This window comes from Muntiacus reevesi, chromosome 20, assembly GCF_963930625.1.
Source record: "Muntiacus reevesi chromosome 20, mMunRee1.1, whole genome shotgun sequence".
Classification (NCBI taxonomy): Eukaryota; Metazoa; Chordata; class Mammalia; order Artiodactyla; family Cervidae; genus Muntiacus; species Muntiacus reevesi.
In genome coordinates this window covers 5,003,659-5,020,998 of record NC_089268.1, presented here as the reverse complement: position 1 = coordinate 5,020,998, position 17,340 = coordinate 5,003,659, and the positions used below count along the sequence as shown (strand labels likewise).

At 41.0% G+C, this 17,340-nt stretch overlaps 1 protein-coding gene and 1 pseudogene across 2 annotated transcripts in view; both read left to right on the top strand.

The window, feature by feature from the left end:
* Window positions 1-17,340, top strand: part of PRIM2 (DNA primase subunit 2) — a 304,475-nt gene that overhangs the window by 181,058 nt on the left and 106,077 nt on the right. For both annotated transcript variants that reach the window (XM_065912385.1, XM_065912384.1), the window contains exons 9-10: window positions 13,662-13,734; window positions 15,927-16,112. In XM_065912385.1, coding sequence (XP_065768457.1) covers window positions 13,662-13,734; window positions 15,927-16,112 — 259 coding nt within the window. The remainder of the gene's footprint in view (window positions 1-13,661; window positions 13,735-15,926; window positions 16,113-17,340) is intronic.
* On the top strand, window positions 1,567-6,759 carry LOC136151414 (small ribosomal subunit protein eS7-like; annotated as a pseudogene).

Sequence of the window (17,340 nt, the reverse complement as noted above, 5' to 3'; positions counted from 1 at the left end):
TGAGGTCCCCCCTCCCTTGCAGGCTGCTGCCAGGGCCGCGTTCCTGCCTCTGCTGCCCTCGCCCCCGTGGCCGCTCTGTGGTCCTCCATGTATTCCCTTCCCTCAGCCAGCAGTGGTGTACCAGTCCTTCTCGTTTGCAAGGGTGACTGACTTGGCTGCATATCTGCCTCCTCTCTGAGAAAGTTTTCTGCTTTACAGGCTCATATGGTTGGATTGCCCACATGGATACCAAGGAGAATCACCCCACCTCAAGGTCCTTCATCTTAATTACATCTTTAGTGACCTTTTTGCTACATAACCTAAGTGTTCATGGGTGAACATCTTTGGAAGCCATTGATCTGCCTATTACAGTGAGGGTTTTCTCTTGAATTGAAGACAGCTTTTAATATCATTCCCTTTCATCAGTTTTACAAGTAAACCACTTCATTTATGTACAATACTGAATTACCCTGGGGTTTTATAGTTAGGTCACTTTGTTAGCTTAACATGTTGGAAAGTTGAAAAAACGGTTAACAGTGATTTTTATAAGAATATAAAGTACTGATTTTCTTTTCAGTGATATAGAAAGAAGATAGGAAAATCTTTCCTTGCTTGTTCGACTGGCCATCCAGCCAAGGCCAAAAGATACCTTTGTAAATAGTAGACTTTGTAATGAGATTGTATGTTTTGGCGCTGACTTGGGAGTATAGATGCAGGGTCACAAATCTTTTAGCATCTGAAGAGTTAGTTTTGTTTATCGTTGATTTAACACACATTACGAGGACTACTTGGTGCCAGATATGATGTTAGGTTCTAAGGATATGTATTCACTTTTGAACTTACACAGCTGATTGTTGGTCAGAGAAGAGAATCTTGACTAAAGTAATCACAGTAAGTTATGGTGACTGTTAGTGTAGGAGCGGACCTGACCCTGGGCTCACGGCCCCCACGGCGCTGTGTCCACGCAGCTTGTTCCCAGCCCGAGGCTCACGTGTCCGTTCATCCCGAGTCCAGGGTTTCTTAGGTGTTTATGCCTTGTGGATGCTGTCAGTCTTCCTGGAAAGCAGTTTATGATTATTTATGTTTTTCAAGTAGTTTCATTGCCTGTAGTTATTAAATTCCCCATTCTTTACTCTTTGAGTTTCTTTAAAATATTGATTGCCCTGTAGTTGAGTAACAAAGAAAATTATTTTACACTGTGTTAGGCATAAAGCCCTAACAGAGTACAAAATGGTGACGATATTATGGAAAACGGTTTTCCTTAAACGCCTGAGAAAACGTGGTAGTTACTGTGATATATTAGCAGCTAAAGAGCTTTGCAGTAGAACTTCCTGTGATGATGGAAGTGTTCTGTACCTGTGCCATTCAACCCAGTAGCCAGCAGCTGCTTAGGCTATTGCGTACTTGAAGTATAGCTCCTGTGTTTCTATTTTAATTCATTTAAATTTAAGTAGTTGGTCTAACTGATGCTTATTGGATTGGACAGCACGTTTCTCTGTCATACTTGAAATGTGTTTAGATTATCATGTATTTTAAAGAGTATGCTAATGGATTTTAGATGAATGGATTTGGATTTCTCAGTCTGCGATGGTCCTGCCCATGGTCCTGGGGCTCGGGCCATGGCAGCCCCGCCCCCGGGGTAGGTGGACCCATCGCCCGGAGCTGCCCTCCGTGCTGTGGGAGGAGTGCGGTCAGGGGTGTTCAGGCTGCACAGCGGGTGAGCTGGGGGTCCTTCCTGGGTCTGTGAGCTGCCTGGTGGCACATGTGACCTGTGGAAATTTGCAAGTCTACATGTTTGTGTTCTGGCAGCCGGACACAATTCACAGTAAAAACAAAACTAAATTTGATAGATTGGACTGAGGTAAGCCAGACAGTCCAGACTCACCAAAGGTGAACAGTGCCCTCTCAGCTGTTTGTAGCTACTGTGTACAAAGTAGCTCTAAAAAGATAGTACAAAGGGAATAAGAAGCCCGTCTGTAATTGAGCTGCTGTGGTCCTCGGTGGGCAGCAGACACGCAGTCCACAGGAGGCCCGCGGGGACCTGGGTCATAGGGCGTGCCGTATCCCCAGCCTCACGGGGGCCCCTCCTGGTCACCAGCCCACATTCCTGGGCCTCTGTCATGCTCTCGGCTCTGTTTGCCTCACAGCAGTGTCGCTGGCTGAAATGGTCATTTTTATGTGTTCATTTGATTTTGGTGTTTGTCTGTGATGTATGCTCCATGAGAGCAAGGCGTCTGTCTGTCCCCCTGTTTTCTTTCTCCCTGTTACGGCAACACGGCTGCACCTCAGGGAGGCTCCTGGATGAGCCAGTGCTGGGAGAAGACCCTTTTAGGTTTTAAAATTTACCTCTCACTTAGGTTTTTTAAGCTACAAAATGTTGAGATTGAATGAGTTGGTAGTTTAGACAAAACATTGGTGAATTTTGTCAGTTCCAAGGAAGCTCTTGGAAATAGTAAAGAAACACTCTTTATACTTTGTAGAAATTCAGTGCTGGTTTTACCTTTTGTTTTGGGACTTGGGACTCTTTCTCAGAGTCAGTAGCTAACTGGGGAGAGTCCTTTCTTTTTGTCTGCATGATTTTAGAAAGACCCCCATGTTTTTCCTCCAGTGACATATACAATTATTGAAGACTGTATTTAAAAACAGAATAAAACCAAACATGTTATGAACCTTGCTATTTTGATCTGTGAAATGAAAGCCTTAACGTGATGAGCCACTGGTAATGGTTGTGCAAGAGCAAAGGCGTGTGCAGGAAGCGTGTGACGGGGTCTCTGGACGTGACTTGTCATCGTCATCCTCATTAGCTGCCCTCTTCATCTCCTCTTCCTCCGAAACCCCACCAAACCCCAGTCTCGTGTTCCTGGTTTTCTGTTATTAGGGGATAACTGTGGTCGGGCATTGTAGTGTGCCTCAGCCTGCGACAGCCCATCTCAGAAGTGTTCTGCCCTCTGTGAGTTGTGGGGGAATGAGATGATGACTGTCAGTTCAGTGTCTTAGTTCCACTGGATGTTAGAGCTTTATTTCACACCCAACCATCCTCAGCTTTTCATAACCATTCTCTCAGGCAACCTTTTCTTTATTGGAATCATTTGACCATCCTGGGTCAAAGTCCAGTCAAAACAGCCTCTTCTTAAGGAATCATTGTACTTGCAGAATATGCCGAGAATGTAAAGGAATATAAAAAAACGTAGTCATGAAACTAGAGATCTTTGGGGGGGGTGCTTAAGTCTTTATAAAGGGGGGCTTCCCTGGTGGCTCAAAGGTTAAAGCGTCTGCCTGCAATGTGGGTCGGGAAGATCCCCTGGAGAAGGAAATAGCAACCCACTCCAGTATTCTTACCTGGAGAATCCCATGGTTGGAGGAGCCTGGTGGGCTACAGTGCACGGGGTCGCAAAGAGTCGGACACAACTGAGCGACTTCACTTCACTCACTTTAAGTGTATGTGGTGGAAACACCTATGTAGTGTTGTAGAGCTACTATCTTATAGGGATGTATGTATGTATTTTGTTTTAAATCAATTTTATCGAAGTATAATTTACATACAATGCAATGCACTTGTTTTAAGGGTGCAGTTCCATGACTTTTGACAATTGTGAGGTACAGATATTTTTGATAGAAAAATGAAATGCATCTCAGTGCTCTTGTGCTCATTGGACTGTTGCAGCTTAGAAATTGGAATACACAGGAAAATATGGACCACATGGGAAAAGATGAGGCCAGCCTGAAACAAGGAAGAGTAGAGATTGTGCTGTTTGTAGTCCTCACCTGATGTGGAAACCCCTGTCAGCCTGGGTTTTTATTGAGTTTGTGTGCCTCTTGTCTCTTAGTTGTAAGGAAATATACATCATTATCCTTCATATTGTCTGCTGGTAGTTTTTTGGAGAGAATTTTTTTTTTCCTTACGCAAAATGGAGTAAACTTCGTGCTTATGGAAAAATAATTTACATTCAATTTATAATAGAATTTTATTGATTTTATTCTCATTGGAGTAACTGCAGGCAAAATCACCTGGGCTGACGTAAGTTTGATACCATTTTAAAGGGATTTAGCTGTAGAAAGAAACTCATTCAATTTCAGGGGTGACAGCTGTTGAGTGAATTTTTCTGTGATTCCCTCACAGCAGGAAATGATACATTGTAACTGTGGTTCCCTGATTTCCTGCACACTCCTGAAATGGAGCCTGACAGGACTGTGCTTTCTGAATGTCTGAATAGCCTAGCTTAAGCAGAGTATTTTTTTTTAACGTCCAAAGTAGATAGAATTGTGATTGCAAAAGTGGATATATGGGTGATAATACAAAACCTTTTGTTTGCTCTTTTCAAAATTGTTTTTCCATTTGTGCTATGATTACACCTGAGTTTCTGTGAAAAGGTTGTCTTGGAACTTGGTATACTTTTATAGAATGATATAGGACATTACAGTTCATTTTGAAAGATATATCAGCTTTCTTTTTAATTTAAACAGAAATATGTTTCCTTAATGCAGAGGTCAGTTTTGTTTACTTGTGCTGCTTTCTTCACTGTTTTTTTATTTGGTATCAGTTTTTAAGTTATGATAACCTATAGCTACCAGATAGAAAGGAGTAAACAGTGTTAACCTCTTTCAAGACTACTGGTGAATAGTTGAAAGGAAATGTGTTTTATGTATTACTGTTTTATGAACCTCAGAGTTTGTCTGTCGGTGAGGTGGGAGGGCATGGAGATACTTTCTGAGGTTGGGAGGTGGGTTCTGTCCAGCCTGGGCCCCGGTCCTGTGGTCACTGGGACTCATACCTACCCCAGCATAGCTTCTTACAGATGAGAGGAGAATGGAGAGTTGGGATTAAGTGTCTGTTGAGGCAGTCTTGAGTGTGGGTTGGAAAACAATTTCCAGACACAGAGAATTGCAGAAAAGAGTGAGTTTACTAAGAACAAAGAGCAGAGATAAAGTGGGCACTTTGAGCTCACAACTCCTGACAGGCCAGGGAGAGTCGACAGTTTTTGTGAGTTAGTAGCCAATTTTTATAGCCGAAAGAAAAAGAAAGTTCCTGCTGGAATTGTTGGCAATAGGTGATTGGCTGGGTGATTGCTATAGGGTATTTACTGGAGTGGGCATCTTTGCCTAATTTGGAGTCAAAAAACTTGTTAGTGATCAGGGGTTTGGCAGTGGTAACAAAGAGGCCAAGTTAGCTTCAGAGTGACCTTGGTTCTGGGCTCTGCTTCTGTGGACCTTGGTACAAGGCCTTGCACCTGTGGCAGGACTAAGCAGTGTTGAGGTGGACCATGAAGCTCAAAGACTCCCAGATAGAAATGTGTTCCCTCAACTGCCGAAGATTCAGGTTACCTCCAAGCTAATCAGAATTCATGATGCTTCCCTAACGTGGACGTAGCGAACTGTGGCTCAAGTTTGGAACCTTGATTCTCAAGCACAGTGCTGTGAAAACAGGTATGTTAACAGTCAGCTGGAGTTGCAGCTTGTATTCCGAATATGACCCGCAGAGTCTGACCTAACTTGGCAGACAGGAGTCAGGACAGGTCAGCTGGCGTCTCTCCAGGTGGACCTAGTCCTCACAGGAGGACCTTGGCGGCCTCGGGTCACCGTCTGTTCTCTGTGACCATGCTGTCAGGAGAAGCAATGAGCGCCACAGATACGGGCCACATGTGTAATTTTAAATTACTTCAGTCTCATTGATTTTAGTAATATCTTATTTAACTCACTTCAGCATGTTATCGGTATGCAAATTTATTAGTGAAATGTTTTACATATTTTTTTTCATAGTAAGTCTTGGAAATTCAGTGCAGACTTTACACTCATAGAATTCTGACTTAATTCTGACTAAGCTGCATTTCAAGTACCCAGTTGCTACAGTTGGCTGGTGGCTACCATGTTAGACATGCAGTTTGGCACAACTGGGTTCTGTTGAAACCTGCAGTGTTTGCAGTTGGAGTTTGGCACTGTGAAAACTTCTTAAGAATGTAGATATAGGTATAACCTTCCAAATCATCCGGTTATTCAAAGACATCTAAAGTCTACTTCAAGATTAAATATTATATGTGATAGCATAAAGAAGATAGGAAGGAAGTTTGCTTTCTTCCTGATAGTCAAGGAAAAACACTGGTGAGTGTTGACTGTAGAGACGAGCCGCAGCCGAAGCATCTGAGTGCTATAAGAGGCCTGGGTGGTGATGAAGGTTACAGTCTGACCGAGGTGTTGGCCGCACCGGCAGGGCCCAGGCCGTGTCCAGGTCTGGCAGGATTGTGGAGCCCAGTGGTGAGAAGTCCCCTGAGTTTGAGTTGGGCATCTCCTAGGCCCTCCTGGAGCTGGCGATGAACTTGGACCTCAGGGCCCAGCTGCAGAAGCTGAATATCATGGCCGCCAAGGAAATTGAAGTTGTTGGTGGTCAGAAAGCTATCATAATCTTTGTTCCCATTCCTCAACTGAAATCTCTCCAGAAAATCTAGGTCCTGCTGGTATGTGAGCTGGAGAAGAAGTTCAGTGGGAAGCATGTTATCTTTATGACTCAGACAAGAATTCTGCCTAAGCAAATTCGAAAAAGTTATATGAAAAATGAGCAAAAACTTCCCAGGAGCTGCACACTGGTAGCTGTGCATGACACCATCCTGGAGGACTTTGTTTTCCCAAGTGAGACTGTGGGCAAGAAAATCCGCATGAAGCCGGATGGCAGGCAGCTAGTAAAGCACAGCAGAACAGCGTGGAACCCAAAGTTTAACGTTTTCTGGTGTCTATAAGAAGCTCATGGGCAAGGATATAAATTTTGAATTGCCAGAACTTCAGTTGTAAACAAATATGACTAAATAAAATGTTATTCACAATTAAAAAACACAACTTGAGTAAAAAATCATGCAGCAAACATATTTCCTTTGATCCTCACTATAGCCCATGGAAGGGGTGCTTACGTGACCCCTTTTATGATCCCTGTTTCCCTATAAGGAAGTTGGAAGCAGAGTCAGCAGGCAGTGAGTGTAACAGCCAGGACTCGTGGGTCCGACTCCCGAGCTCCTCACCACGCTGCTTGGCTCTCCCTTACTCTGCTGTGCTCCCTGGTTGCCTGGGCAGATTGGACTTGGGAAAATTATGAAAGTGCGGAAGAGTTGCTGCTGATTCTTAGACTGTTGCAGCTATTCCACTCCTTCTGCTCCCTCCTTCAAGTTTCTTCACAGGGCGAGCAAGGGAAGTGATTAGAGATGGATCACCTGTGTTGCTAGCCTGGGGCCCCTGTGTCTGGGGGCTTGAGGGTGGGGGGCTCCCACAGACCACTGAGCAGAGGTGTGATGGCCGTCTCTGCTGAGATCAGCGCCACAGCAGGAGAGGGATTTTCCTTTATCGTGAGACCCACAACCCACTTAAGTATAATTTTTTCCGTTTGTTTCCAGCTCTTATTTTCAGCGCTCAAACCTGGCTCCCTATTGAGACCTAAAGTGCTTGTTATTGTCCTTAGTGGTTTGTTGAACAGGCCTTAACGTTTCTGTTGTTTCTACAAAGACCAGGCATGGGTCTGCCTTTCACAAGCAGATGTGTGCAGTTGTGTATATTTCAGAACTCTTTGTATAGCCACTACATTTTTATTGTGTAAATTCAGTGTTTGTGTGGTGGTGTTTGGAGCATTGGTTCCCTGTGGCTGTGACCAACTGTGCCTTCCTGTCTCGCGATCCTCAGCCCCCCTCCTCCCTTGGTTTAATGGGACTGAAAATGGTATCATGTCAAATATGGTTACGTAAATATGTGTTATGGATATTTGAAAGTCTCTTCTCCTTTCAGCTTTAATTTGTTGAAACTGTTCTTAGCTTTACAATTTTCTGTTTATTGTGATTTTAAACTCTATTGGAAACCTAACTCTGCTTACCTCTTACTGTTTAATGAGCAGATAATGTGGGAGGGAAAAGTTTCTCAGATGTGACTGAGTTTTAATTAAGTTGCATGTAGGCCTGTTGAACATGTAGGAAGATGCTTTTGTATATTTTGCGTACAATTAGTTCTCATCGTAGATGGATAACTTAGGACCACCACCTCAAAACAAAAAAGAAAAAATAACCAAGGACAAACACGGAATTTCTTCTGTGTAAGCTAAGGATTTGTTACAATCGCAAAGTTTAGTTTTCTTAGGAAGTATTATTATGCACAAGTTTAGGGTTTTAAAGGTTTTAAACTTGACAAGACCTCATTGAAGTCATGATTTAGCACTTAGATATTGCAAAAGGAGATAGGATTTGCCTTTTATCTTGATGGGTTTTGCTCAGAGACCTGTGTTTCACGGCCCGCCCGCTCGGTTTCAGCTCTTTTTTCTCTCTCTCGCCTTTGCTTGTCTTTTTTGCCGCCTAACCCTACCTCTTCATCTGTAAACTGTGAAATTTCCTTGGTTTCACTGATCTCTTTCTGCTTGTCCATCTATTACTTGCTGAGAAAACAGACTCTTTTCTTATTCCTAAATGTCACCTCTTTATCACGTGCTTACTTTTAAACGGTCCAGCAATGCTAATAAACTCACATTACATACTTTTCCTGAACTAGGTCAAAATTTAAGAGTGTTTTTAATGCAAATAAAATGGAGTGTTTTTACCATTTGTAGTTGAACAAACAACCAGGCCCGTGACTTTTCTGTTACTCCCTGACTGTGGCTTCCTGCTCTTCCCCTCTGCTGTCCAAACCCACCCAGGTCACCTTCTTCTCTGGCCTTGAGCTGGCATGGCAGGTGTCTGACCAGCCTGGACGCTGTGGTCAGTTGTCTCAAGGGCGTTCTCTGGACTCTCGGGATTCTGGACGCTGTCCCAGAGCACCCCTCTGTGGCGCTGTTTTGGGGCTGCACGTGCTGCCCTGCCCCTGCCTTGAGAAAGGCCTGTTCTCTGCAGCCTCATCGGGTTCTCAGCACCTCATCACGTTGCACTGTTTGCATCTTCTGGGCCCATCACCACTTTGTGACTTTGTGACCTTGGTCAAAAAAGTGCTTGATGAAGGAGAGGAACTGTGCAGGGACTCTTGAAAGTTTATTTTTAAAAAAGGGTAATTAGAAAAGGACAACTACTGTGATAGAGAAAAAGTCTGTTATAGAGGGTCTGACAGTCTAATGGCCGTTAAAAAAATAAGGTTCGTTCTGGGTTTTGTGCATTTCTCTAGTTCTGTTTGGTGAGTGCAAGTGTTTGTGTTGTTTGTACAGTGCAGTGTTACTGTTATATTTTTGCAAACACTCAGTACTCGTGGACCCACATCTTTATTCTCTGACTTTTTGGTAACTTGAGAAAAATGAACCATTTTACCTTTAGTGCATTTCGCCTGATACTCTAGCAAATAGAAGATAAATTAGCATACAGGATGGAAATAAGTTTCTCTCCACATTTATGGATGAACAACTTGGTGGCTCAGATGGTAAAGACTCTGCCTGCAATGCAGGAGACCCAGGTTTGATCCCTGGTTTGGGAAGATTCCCTGGGGGAGGGCGTGACAACCCACACCAGTATTCTTGCCTGGAGAATTCCACGGACAGAGGAGCAGAGGTTCATGGGGTTGCAAAGAGTCCAACACAACTGAACGACTAATGCACACAATTAATGCAGTTTGACTTATCCTTTTTCTTTTTTTACTTGTACCAAATTAGTGGCTAAACTGAGAAATCAAATTTTGACGTTTTAAGATTCTCTGATTAGTCATAAATTCCTCTTTATATTTGGCAGGATAATGATTAGTGAAATAATTTGAATTTTGTGACCCATTGAAATATTTTTTTGGTCCACTGTATTGAAAAAGTGACATTTGTGTTATGTCTCAATTTATTCTTTTATGGAAGGTTAGAAGCCAGAAAGCTTCTATGCTGACTAAATCCCCCTTTTAAAAACTGTGTATCAGTGACAGCGAGTGTTTCTTAAAGCTGTGATTATTTAAAATGGACTGAAAGCAGTTTTTTGGTGGGTTTGTGTGTGTGTATCAAACCAATTGAAAATTGTTTTTACTTTTAAAAATTACAATAAAAAAGTAGTATAACGTTTATGTTAGTATTTCTCTATTACCCCAGTACAGTGATTAAGAAACGTTCGTTTATAAAATTATATGAAGTTTTTAAAGTCATGAAACTGAGACAATATTTTGACAGTTCATTTCACATGGTTTCACTCATTAGTGTAGCAACTGCATTATTTGAAAGCTGTGTGACATGAAGCTGCCACAGGCTCTGAGGGTGGCAGATGGTGCCTCCCTTGTCCCGGGCCTATTGGGTGTCTCATCTCATAGTTTGCTCTGCGCTTCCAAGTAAAAGCCAAAGGTCCTGTCTCATGAGCTAATGTGAGTTGTTCTTAAGGATTTTTATTCTTTTATGGCAGCACTATTTGTTCCTTTTTCTTTTACCTTAATTGCCTTCCTTTCTCTGTCTGTTGCTACCACTTTACAGTTTTTACAAAGACTTCTCTTGCCTGGAATATTATTATATTCTCCCAGCTGATTTTCCATTGCCCAATCCTTCCAATTTCTGCTTTCTTTCTCAAGTATAAACTGCTTATGTGAATTCTTGCCCCAGATATTTTTATAGTTCTTTACTGCTTACAGACCATTGGATACACTGCTTCTCATGATTTGTCTTTCTTGTATCTGAACTGCTTATGTGAATTCTTGCCCCAGATATTTTTATAGTTCTTTACTGCTTACAGACCATTGGATACACTGCTTCTCATGATTTGTCTTTCTTGTATCTGAAGATCCTCCCCACCTTGGCTTCACCTGTCCATAACTAGTTCACATATGTATTAAATGGTTGTGATGTACCAACTCCTTTAACAAGGTACAAGTTAGCCTTTCTGATCCTGAATGAGTGGAGGAGAAATCTCATTCCCAATTCTTATCCTTCAGTTATTTTTATCACTTTTCTTCTGAGAGTTCCACGCTTTCCCTTACTGGGTTGGCTGGTGGCCATCTTCCTGTCTATTCATAATGTTTTTAGAAATGTCATGTCTGATAGTTTCCTTTTGTTCTCTCTGTAATTATTTATACCCAGCAAATTCTTTGTGTTTATCATTGCTACCATTCTCTTTTTAACTTTTTTCCTTGAAATTTGGCCCTTTTGCAGATCCTATCAAAGCATTGAGGAAGCATTTTTATACTGCCCTTCAGGTCTTCTTTATACATCTTCTCTTTGTACTTTGTATACTGCATTAATCTGGGCTTAGAAAACTGTTTACTCGTAACTATAATCATATGTACATCATTTATACAAGACTTTTATATTTGTTCATGTGTTTGAGCTGAGAAGTTCTGTTCGATGATTGTGGTCAATTTATAGCCTAAGAAACGCAAGGGTCGAGGAGTGACCCAGCATCTCCCAGCTGGGGGACGAATTCTCTCCAGGGTCAGCTGCCTCCCTTCCCATCCTGTTTTGTTGTCCTCTGTACTTACTGGTCCAGACTGCAGTTGCTTTGTGTACTGGAATATGCTTTATTGATTTTAATTAGCGCTTTGAATTTATTATTTCGTTAGATTTCCCCAGCATTTCTGTCAGTTAGGCAGGCCTGGCATTATTAATACTATTTTATAAAGGATAATAATGGTGATGGCTAGTTTGCCAAACCAGTGATTTAAAGAACAGAAACAAGAGCAGGTCTTTCAGCCTATGCTCTTTTCATTGCCCTATGTATAAGATACATTGGAAAGTGAAATGTGTTTTTACTTTGGGGGGATTGAACCTGGGTCAGAAAGATCCCCTAGAGAAGAGAATGGCAACCCACTGCAGTATTCTTGCCTGGAGACTTCCGTGGACAGAGGAGCCTGGTGGGCTACAGTTCATAGAGTCGCAAAGAGTCAGACACGACTGAGTGACTAACATTTCACTTCACTGAAACAATTCCCTGGTTGTGTTCTGTAAAATGTGAAATATTAAAATTAAATGGCCACTGTTGTTTTAACTTAGCCTGAGTTTTGTATGCCATGGCACTACTAGTCTAAGGCTAAAGAGAATAAATCCTTTATGGTATACTGTCAGAAATTTGTTACTGGAGGGAGAAATAAAACCAAAGGCCAGAAGATGTGTTTTAGGTACAGGATCATTCTTTGTCACTCTCCCCCATTTGCTTGTCCTGCTCTCAAAGTGATTTTGACCATTCTTAGCCCATAGAGGGGGGATTGTTGGGAGGGGACATCTGCACTTGTGACACTTTCCTCTCCAGTGGCTGCAGTGTCTTGAGATAACCTGTAGTTTTGCTTCATAATCTGTACCCATTGTTTAATCAGTGACTTGATTGATTGTAGAACAGCTTTTCTACAGAGTGTCTTGAAAGATAGTGAAAGTGAAGCTCCTCAGTTGTGTCTGACTCTTTGCGACCCCATGGACTATAGCCTACCAGGCTCCTCCATCCATGGAATTTTCCAGGCAAGAATACTGGAGTGGGTTGCCATGTCCTTCTCCAGGGGATCTTCCCCACCCAGGGATTGAACCCAGGTCTCCCACATTGCAGGCAGATGCTTTACCCTCTGAGCCACCAGAGAAGCCCTTGAGGGCAGCCCTTGAGAGCATCTTGAGGGCATATGTTAACCAGCAGCAAGAAGCTCTAGTGCCGAGCAGTAGAGAGCAGAGCATCTGGAATCCCTTGTGATTGTAACAGTACTTTAGTCCAGAACTTCCTTTAGTTGTGGGGTCTGCATGAACCCCTGTTTGACTGTGGTTTTCTGTGTAACCATGTGGTTCCTGGATGTCTGCATCTGAGTCCCTGTTGATGGAGCTGTGGGTATGGAGTTGTATCAAGGAGATGATGAAGTGTACAGGTGGAGACTTTAGGTAGAATGAACCATGTTGCATTTCCTCATTTCTAAATATACAAGAGGACAATGTATCACAGGGAAGAGAGTAGTGTGGTGTAGTGAAGAAACAGGAAGTTGGGGGTCAAAAGTTTGAATTCCTGCTGCACTGCTGACTTGCTCTCTGATCTCAGAAGTTACCCTCTTCTCAAATATACAGTAAACTCACTTGCTTGGGGCTGTTGTGAGGATATAATTAGAGGATATGGATGAGGACTCTGCACATGTAGGTGCTGTTCACATGTTGCTTATTTTAATGAATAGTGATTACGATGTGTTAGGTCCTTTAATGAAAAATATTTCAACTCCAGCCTCCTGTCAACAATATAGGCAGGCACTGCCCTCTCCATTTGACACACAGGGATCTGGGGTGAGGAGGGTCTTGGTGACTGACTCTAGGGCCTGCTGAGCAGTGGTTTCAGACATAAGCTCTGCTTATCCCTGGCTTTGCACTCTGCTGTTGGAGAAGGAAATGGTAACCCACTCCAGTATTCTTGCTTGGAAAATCTTATGGACAGAGGAGCTTGGTGGGCTGCAGTCCACGTGGTCGCAAGAGTTGGACAGGACTTAGTGACTAAACCACCACCACCACTGCGCTGTGCTGTTACAAGGGGTCAATAGTAGAGGAGTATGAACTTTAACAACAACTTGCATATTGCTCTTAAGGAAACAGTACTCTAGATTAGGAATCGGGAGGTACCGATGAGCACTATATTTCTGAATTATTTCTGGGGAAAGTTACTTAAACATATTCTATTAAATACCTTTGAAACACTTGGCTATGTTTCTTCTAAGGTTTCTGTGTAAAATGTTTTCTTGTGACTTTTTGTCAGAATTTTAAAATCTCCTTTGAGGTGATCAAAATGTTTTATAAATCCTATTTTAATATTTTGTTCTTTTTTTTCTTTTTTAAGTCATTCCTACACCGGTCAAGACTACAGTACACAGGGCAATGTTGGCAAGATTTCTTTAGATCAGATCGATTCGGTAAGCATCTCATCCTGTTAAACCTTTGTCAACAGAGAAAACAGATTTTCTTCAACCAAAGATTATTTTTAGGATGGGGTGGTGGAAGAGAATGTTATTTCATTGCTTGCCAATCATTTTTGAAATAAATCCCATGTGCTGTGCATATGACTTTTTGTCATTGTAGGAAAACCAAACAATCAGAAAATTATTTGTAGTCTGATAAAAACAATTTAATCAGTTTTCCCAAAGGAGGTTTATTTTAAGTAATGACACCTAAATGATATTTATGTGTTTATATTTAAACACCATATAATTTAGAAAAGGAGAAGTGGAGAGTACTAAGTATCGCTGTCTCCTCGGGCTGCTGTAACAGCAAACCACAGGCTGGGTACCTTGAACAACAGGATCTTATTTTCTCACAGTTGTGGAGGCGAGAGTTCATGATCAACCTATCAGCAAGTTCAGTTTCTTCTGAGGGCCTCTCTCCTTGGCTTCTGGTTGGCTGCCTCCTCCCTCTGCTAATCACCTTGGACCAGGGCCCCACCCCCATGATCTCATTTAACCTTGATTACCTCCTTCAGGTCCCAACTCTAGATACAGCCACATTCTGAGATTGTGGAGTTAGGACTTAGCATATACATTTGAGGAGGATGCAGATTATTCCATGACATTAAGTATAGGTCTCGTGTTGCCTCCAGAGTGGGCAGCTCATTTCAGCTTCACTTTGTGGCTCTATAGGAGAATCAATGCATGTACACTCAACTATACTTTTACTGTATAGAATTTCACTTTAATGCACTGTAGGATTTCTGCATTACCCAAAAAAGGGAAACTAAGTCAACCATAAATAATCTTTGTTTAGACAGTTACCAAATTATTTACAATAAATTAAAAGTACACTGAGGTTTTAATGCTTGGAAATAAGAGTTATAATGGTGAGTAGGGGAAGATTCTCAGCTTTTGGAGACCAAAATGAAGAGATTATCTTCCTATTCAAGAAATTATAATTAAGTAGAAGTTGTTACAGTGAAAGACAAGCTGCCTGGTCAGAAAGGGGAGCAAAGTGAGACCCATCCCTGCTCACCTGCCAAGGAACCCATGAGAGGTGGGAGTTAAGTCTTAGGAGGAGGATACTTGAGAAGGTGAGGGGAATGCAGCTGAGACCATAAATGAAAAAGGTTTTCTTTAATTGTTAATTTAACACATTTATTTGAATTTGCCTTTTGAGAGCCATTTCTCTTATTTTTGTGTTTACTTTTGGATTATTTTAAAATTTCATCTGTGATTCACCAGTTGTACTTTTGCACATTTATCCCAGGAAAATGAAATGTTAATTTACATGAAAACCCATGCTCTCATTTATTTGAAATAACCCTAAACTGGATATGACCCAAATGTCCTTCAATGAGTGAATGAGTGAATGGTTGGACAAATGCTATTACATCTACACACTGAGGAGATATTACTCAGCAATAAAAAAGGAATGAGCTATTGATAGCTGCAATAATTTAGATGAATTTTGTAGGAATTATGCTGAGTAAAAAGCTACTCTCAAAACTTTATATGATTCTATTTATGTAACGCTCTTGAAATGACAAAAGTTACAGAGGTGGAGAACAGCTTAGTGGTTGCCAAGGGTTGGGAATGGTGGGGGGCAGGCTGCAGAAGATGGAGGGTTATAAAAAGGGAGACGGGGGAACCTGGTGGTGGCGAATTCTTGAACCTATACGGGAAAAAGTTACATAGAGTTAAGTACACAGAAATGAGCACGTGAGTGTCACAGAAAATCTAAGACTAGTGGATTGTGTTAGTGTCAGTATCTTGGTGGTGACAATACACTACAGGTTTACAAGATATTACCTTTAGGGAAATTAGATACATGACATCTCTTTGTATTATTTCTTACAACTGCATGGGAATCTATAGTTATCTCAAAGGAGAAAGTTTAATTAAAAAAGAAAAAGAAGGTGAAATAAATGTTAATAATTTACTTCACCTAATATATCTAAAATATTATCATTTTGACATGTAATCAGTATAAAAGTGTTAATAAGAAAAACAATTCATCTGTAGTCACTGAGACAATAATAACTTCTTTATGGTTTTTGTTTTTATTCCAGTTAAACTGAATTTGCAATTTGCAAATTCAATTGATTTTGTAACAGATATTGTGGGGATTGATAAATAACAAAATATTTTTTTTTCTATAGCTTTCTACCAAATCCTTCCCACCCTGCATGCGTCAGTTACATAAAGCCCTGCGGGAAAATCACCATCTCCGTCATGGGGGCCGCTTGCAGTATGGCCTCTTCCTTAAAGGCATTGGCCTAACCTTGGAACAGGCATTGCAGTTCTGGAAGCAAGAATTTATCAGAGGGAAGATGGATCCAGACAAGGTAATTTTGGAAAATCTGAGCAGTAACTGAAATTTTACTTTGGTCTGAAGACTAAAAAGTTTTTCAGTATGCCCCTGAAATGTAGTTGAAATTCTATAATTTCACTTAGGTAATAGGAAACTCATGAATTAATCTAATATTTACTAAACAAAAGGTTGGGAAAGGTTGATTCAGTTCGAAGGGTAAGATTGAAACAGCCAATGTAAGATGTAAAGTAATGCTTGGATGAGGATGCTATACTTCTCCTTGGTAGGTAGACTACCAGTATTGCTATACGTGAAATTGTGTCCTGAGTTGTATTTCTGTAGGAATGCATGTGTATATGTAATACATATAGGCATATATACATACATGCACTTGTAATATTATTTTCAGAACTAGGAAATGCTGAGAGAAAATAAAATGAAAACAGTTCAGAATGCGTTTTATTGTGTCATGCAGAATCTTTCACAGGGAATTTATTTTTTCCCTCAAACTTTAAAATTTGTTTTGTGTTTGGGTATAGCCGATTAACAATGTTGTGGTAGTTTCAGATGAATAGCATGGGACTTTATCGTACATATACATGTACCCATTTCCGCCAACGCCCCTTCCATCCAGGCTGGCAGATAACGCTGAGTAGACTTTTGTGTGCTATATAATAGATCTTTGTTGGTTATCCATTTTGAAAATAGCAGTGTGTACATGACCTTTCCAAACTCCTTAACTATCCTTTCCCCCTGGCAACCATAACTTCGTTTTCTAAATCTTTCACAGGGAATTTTTAGATAGATGTTTATCACTGTAAACTTGAGATATCTTTGTTTTTTCTCATTTTAAAAACTGATACTATATTATGATCATTTTCTTAGGTGGTTGAATCATTTTTGAAAATACCATTTGTATTAGTTGCATGAAATCATGTCCTTTGAAAGTGATATAATTTGCTTAATCATTTGCTTGTTATTGAACACTTGGTTGTATCCATTTGACTGTGTCATAAATGTTATTGCAAACAATATCCTGTGCACATAAATCTCTGATTATAGTTCTGATTGTGTCCTCTATATGAATTAATCAGGGGATCAGTTTACTTGGTGAAAGACTATAGACAGTTTTGAAGTTTTCTTGAATTCTATCATGCTATTAAATAACTGGAAAGTCTGTAAATTAGCCATTGTGAGAGCTTTGCTCTGTCATTGACATCACTGTATCTTATTGAAAATGCTTTTTGATCTTTTTATTAGGA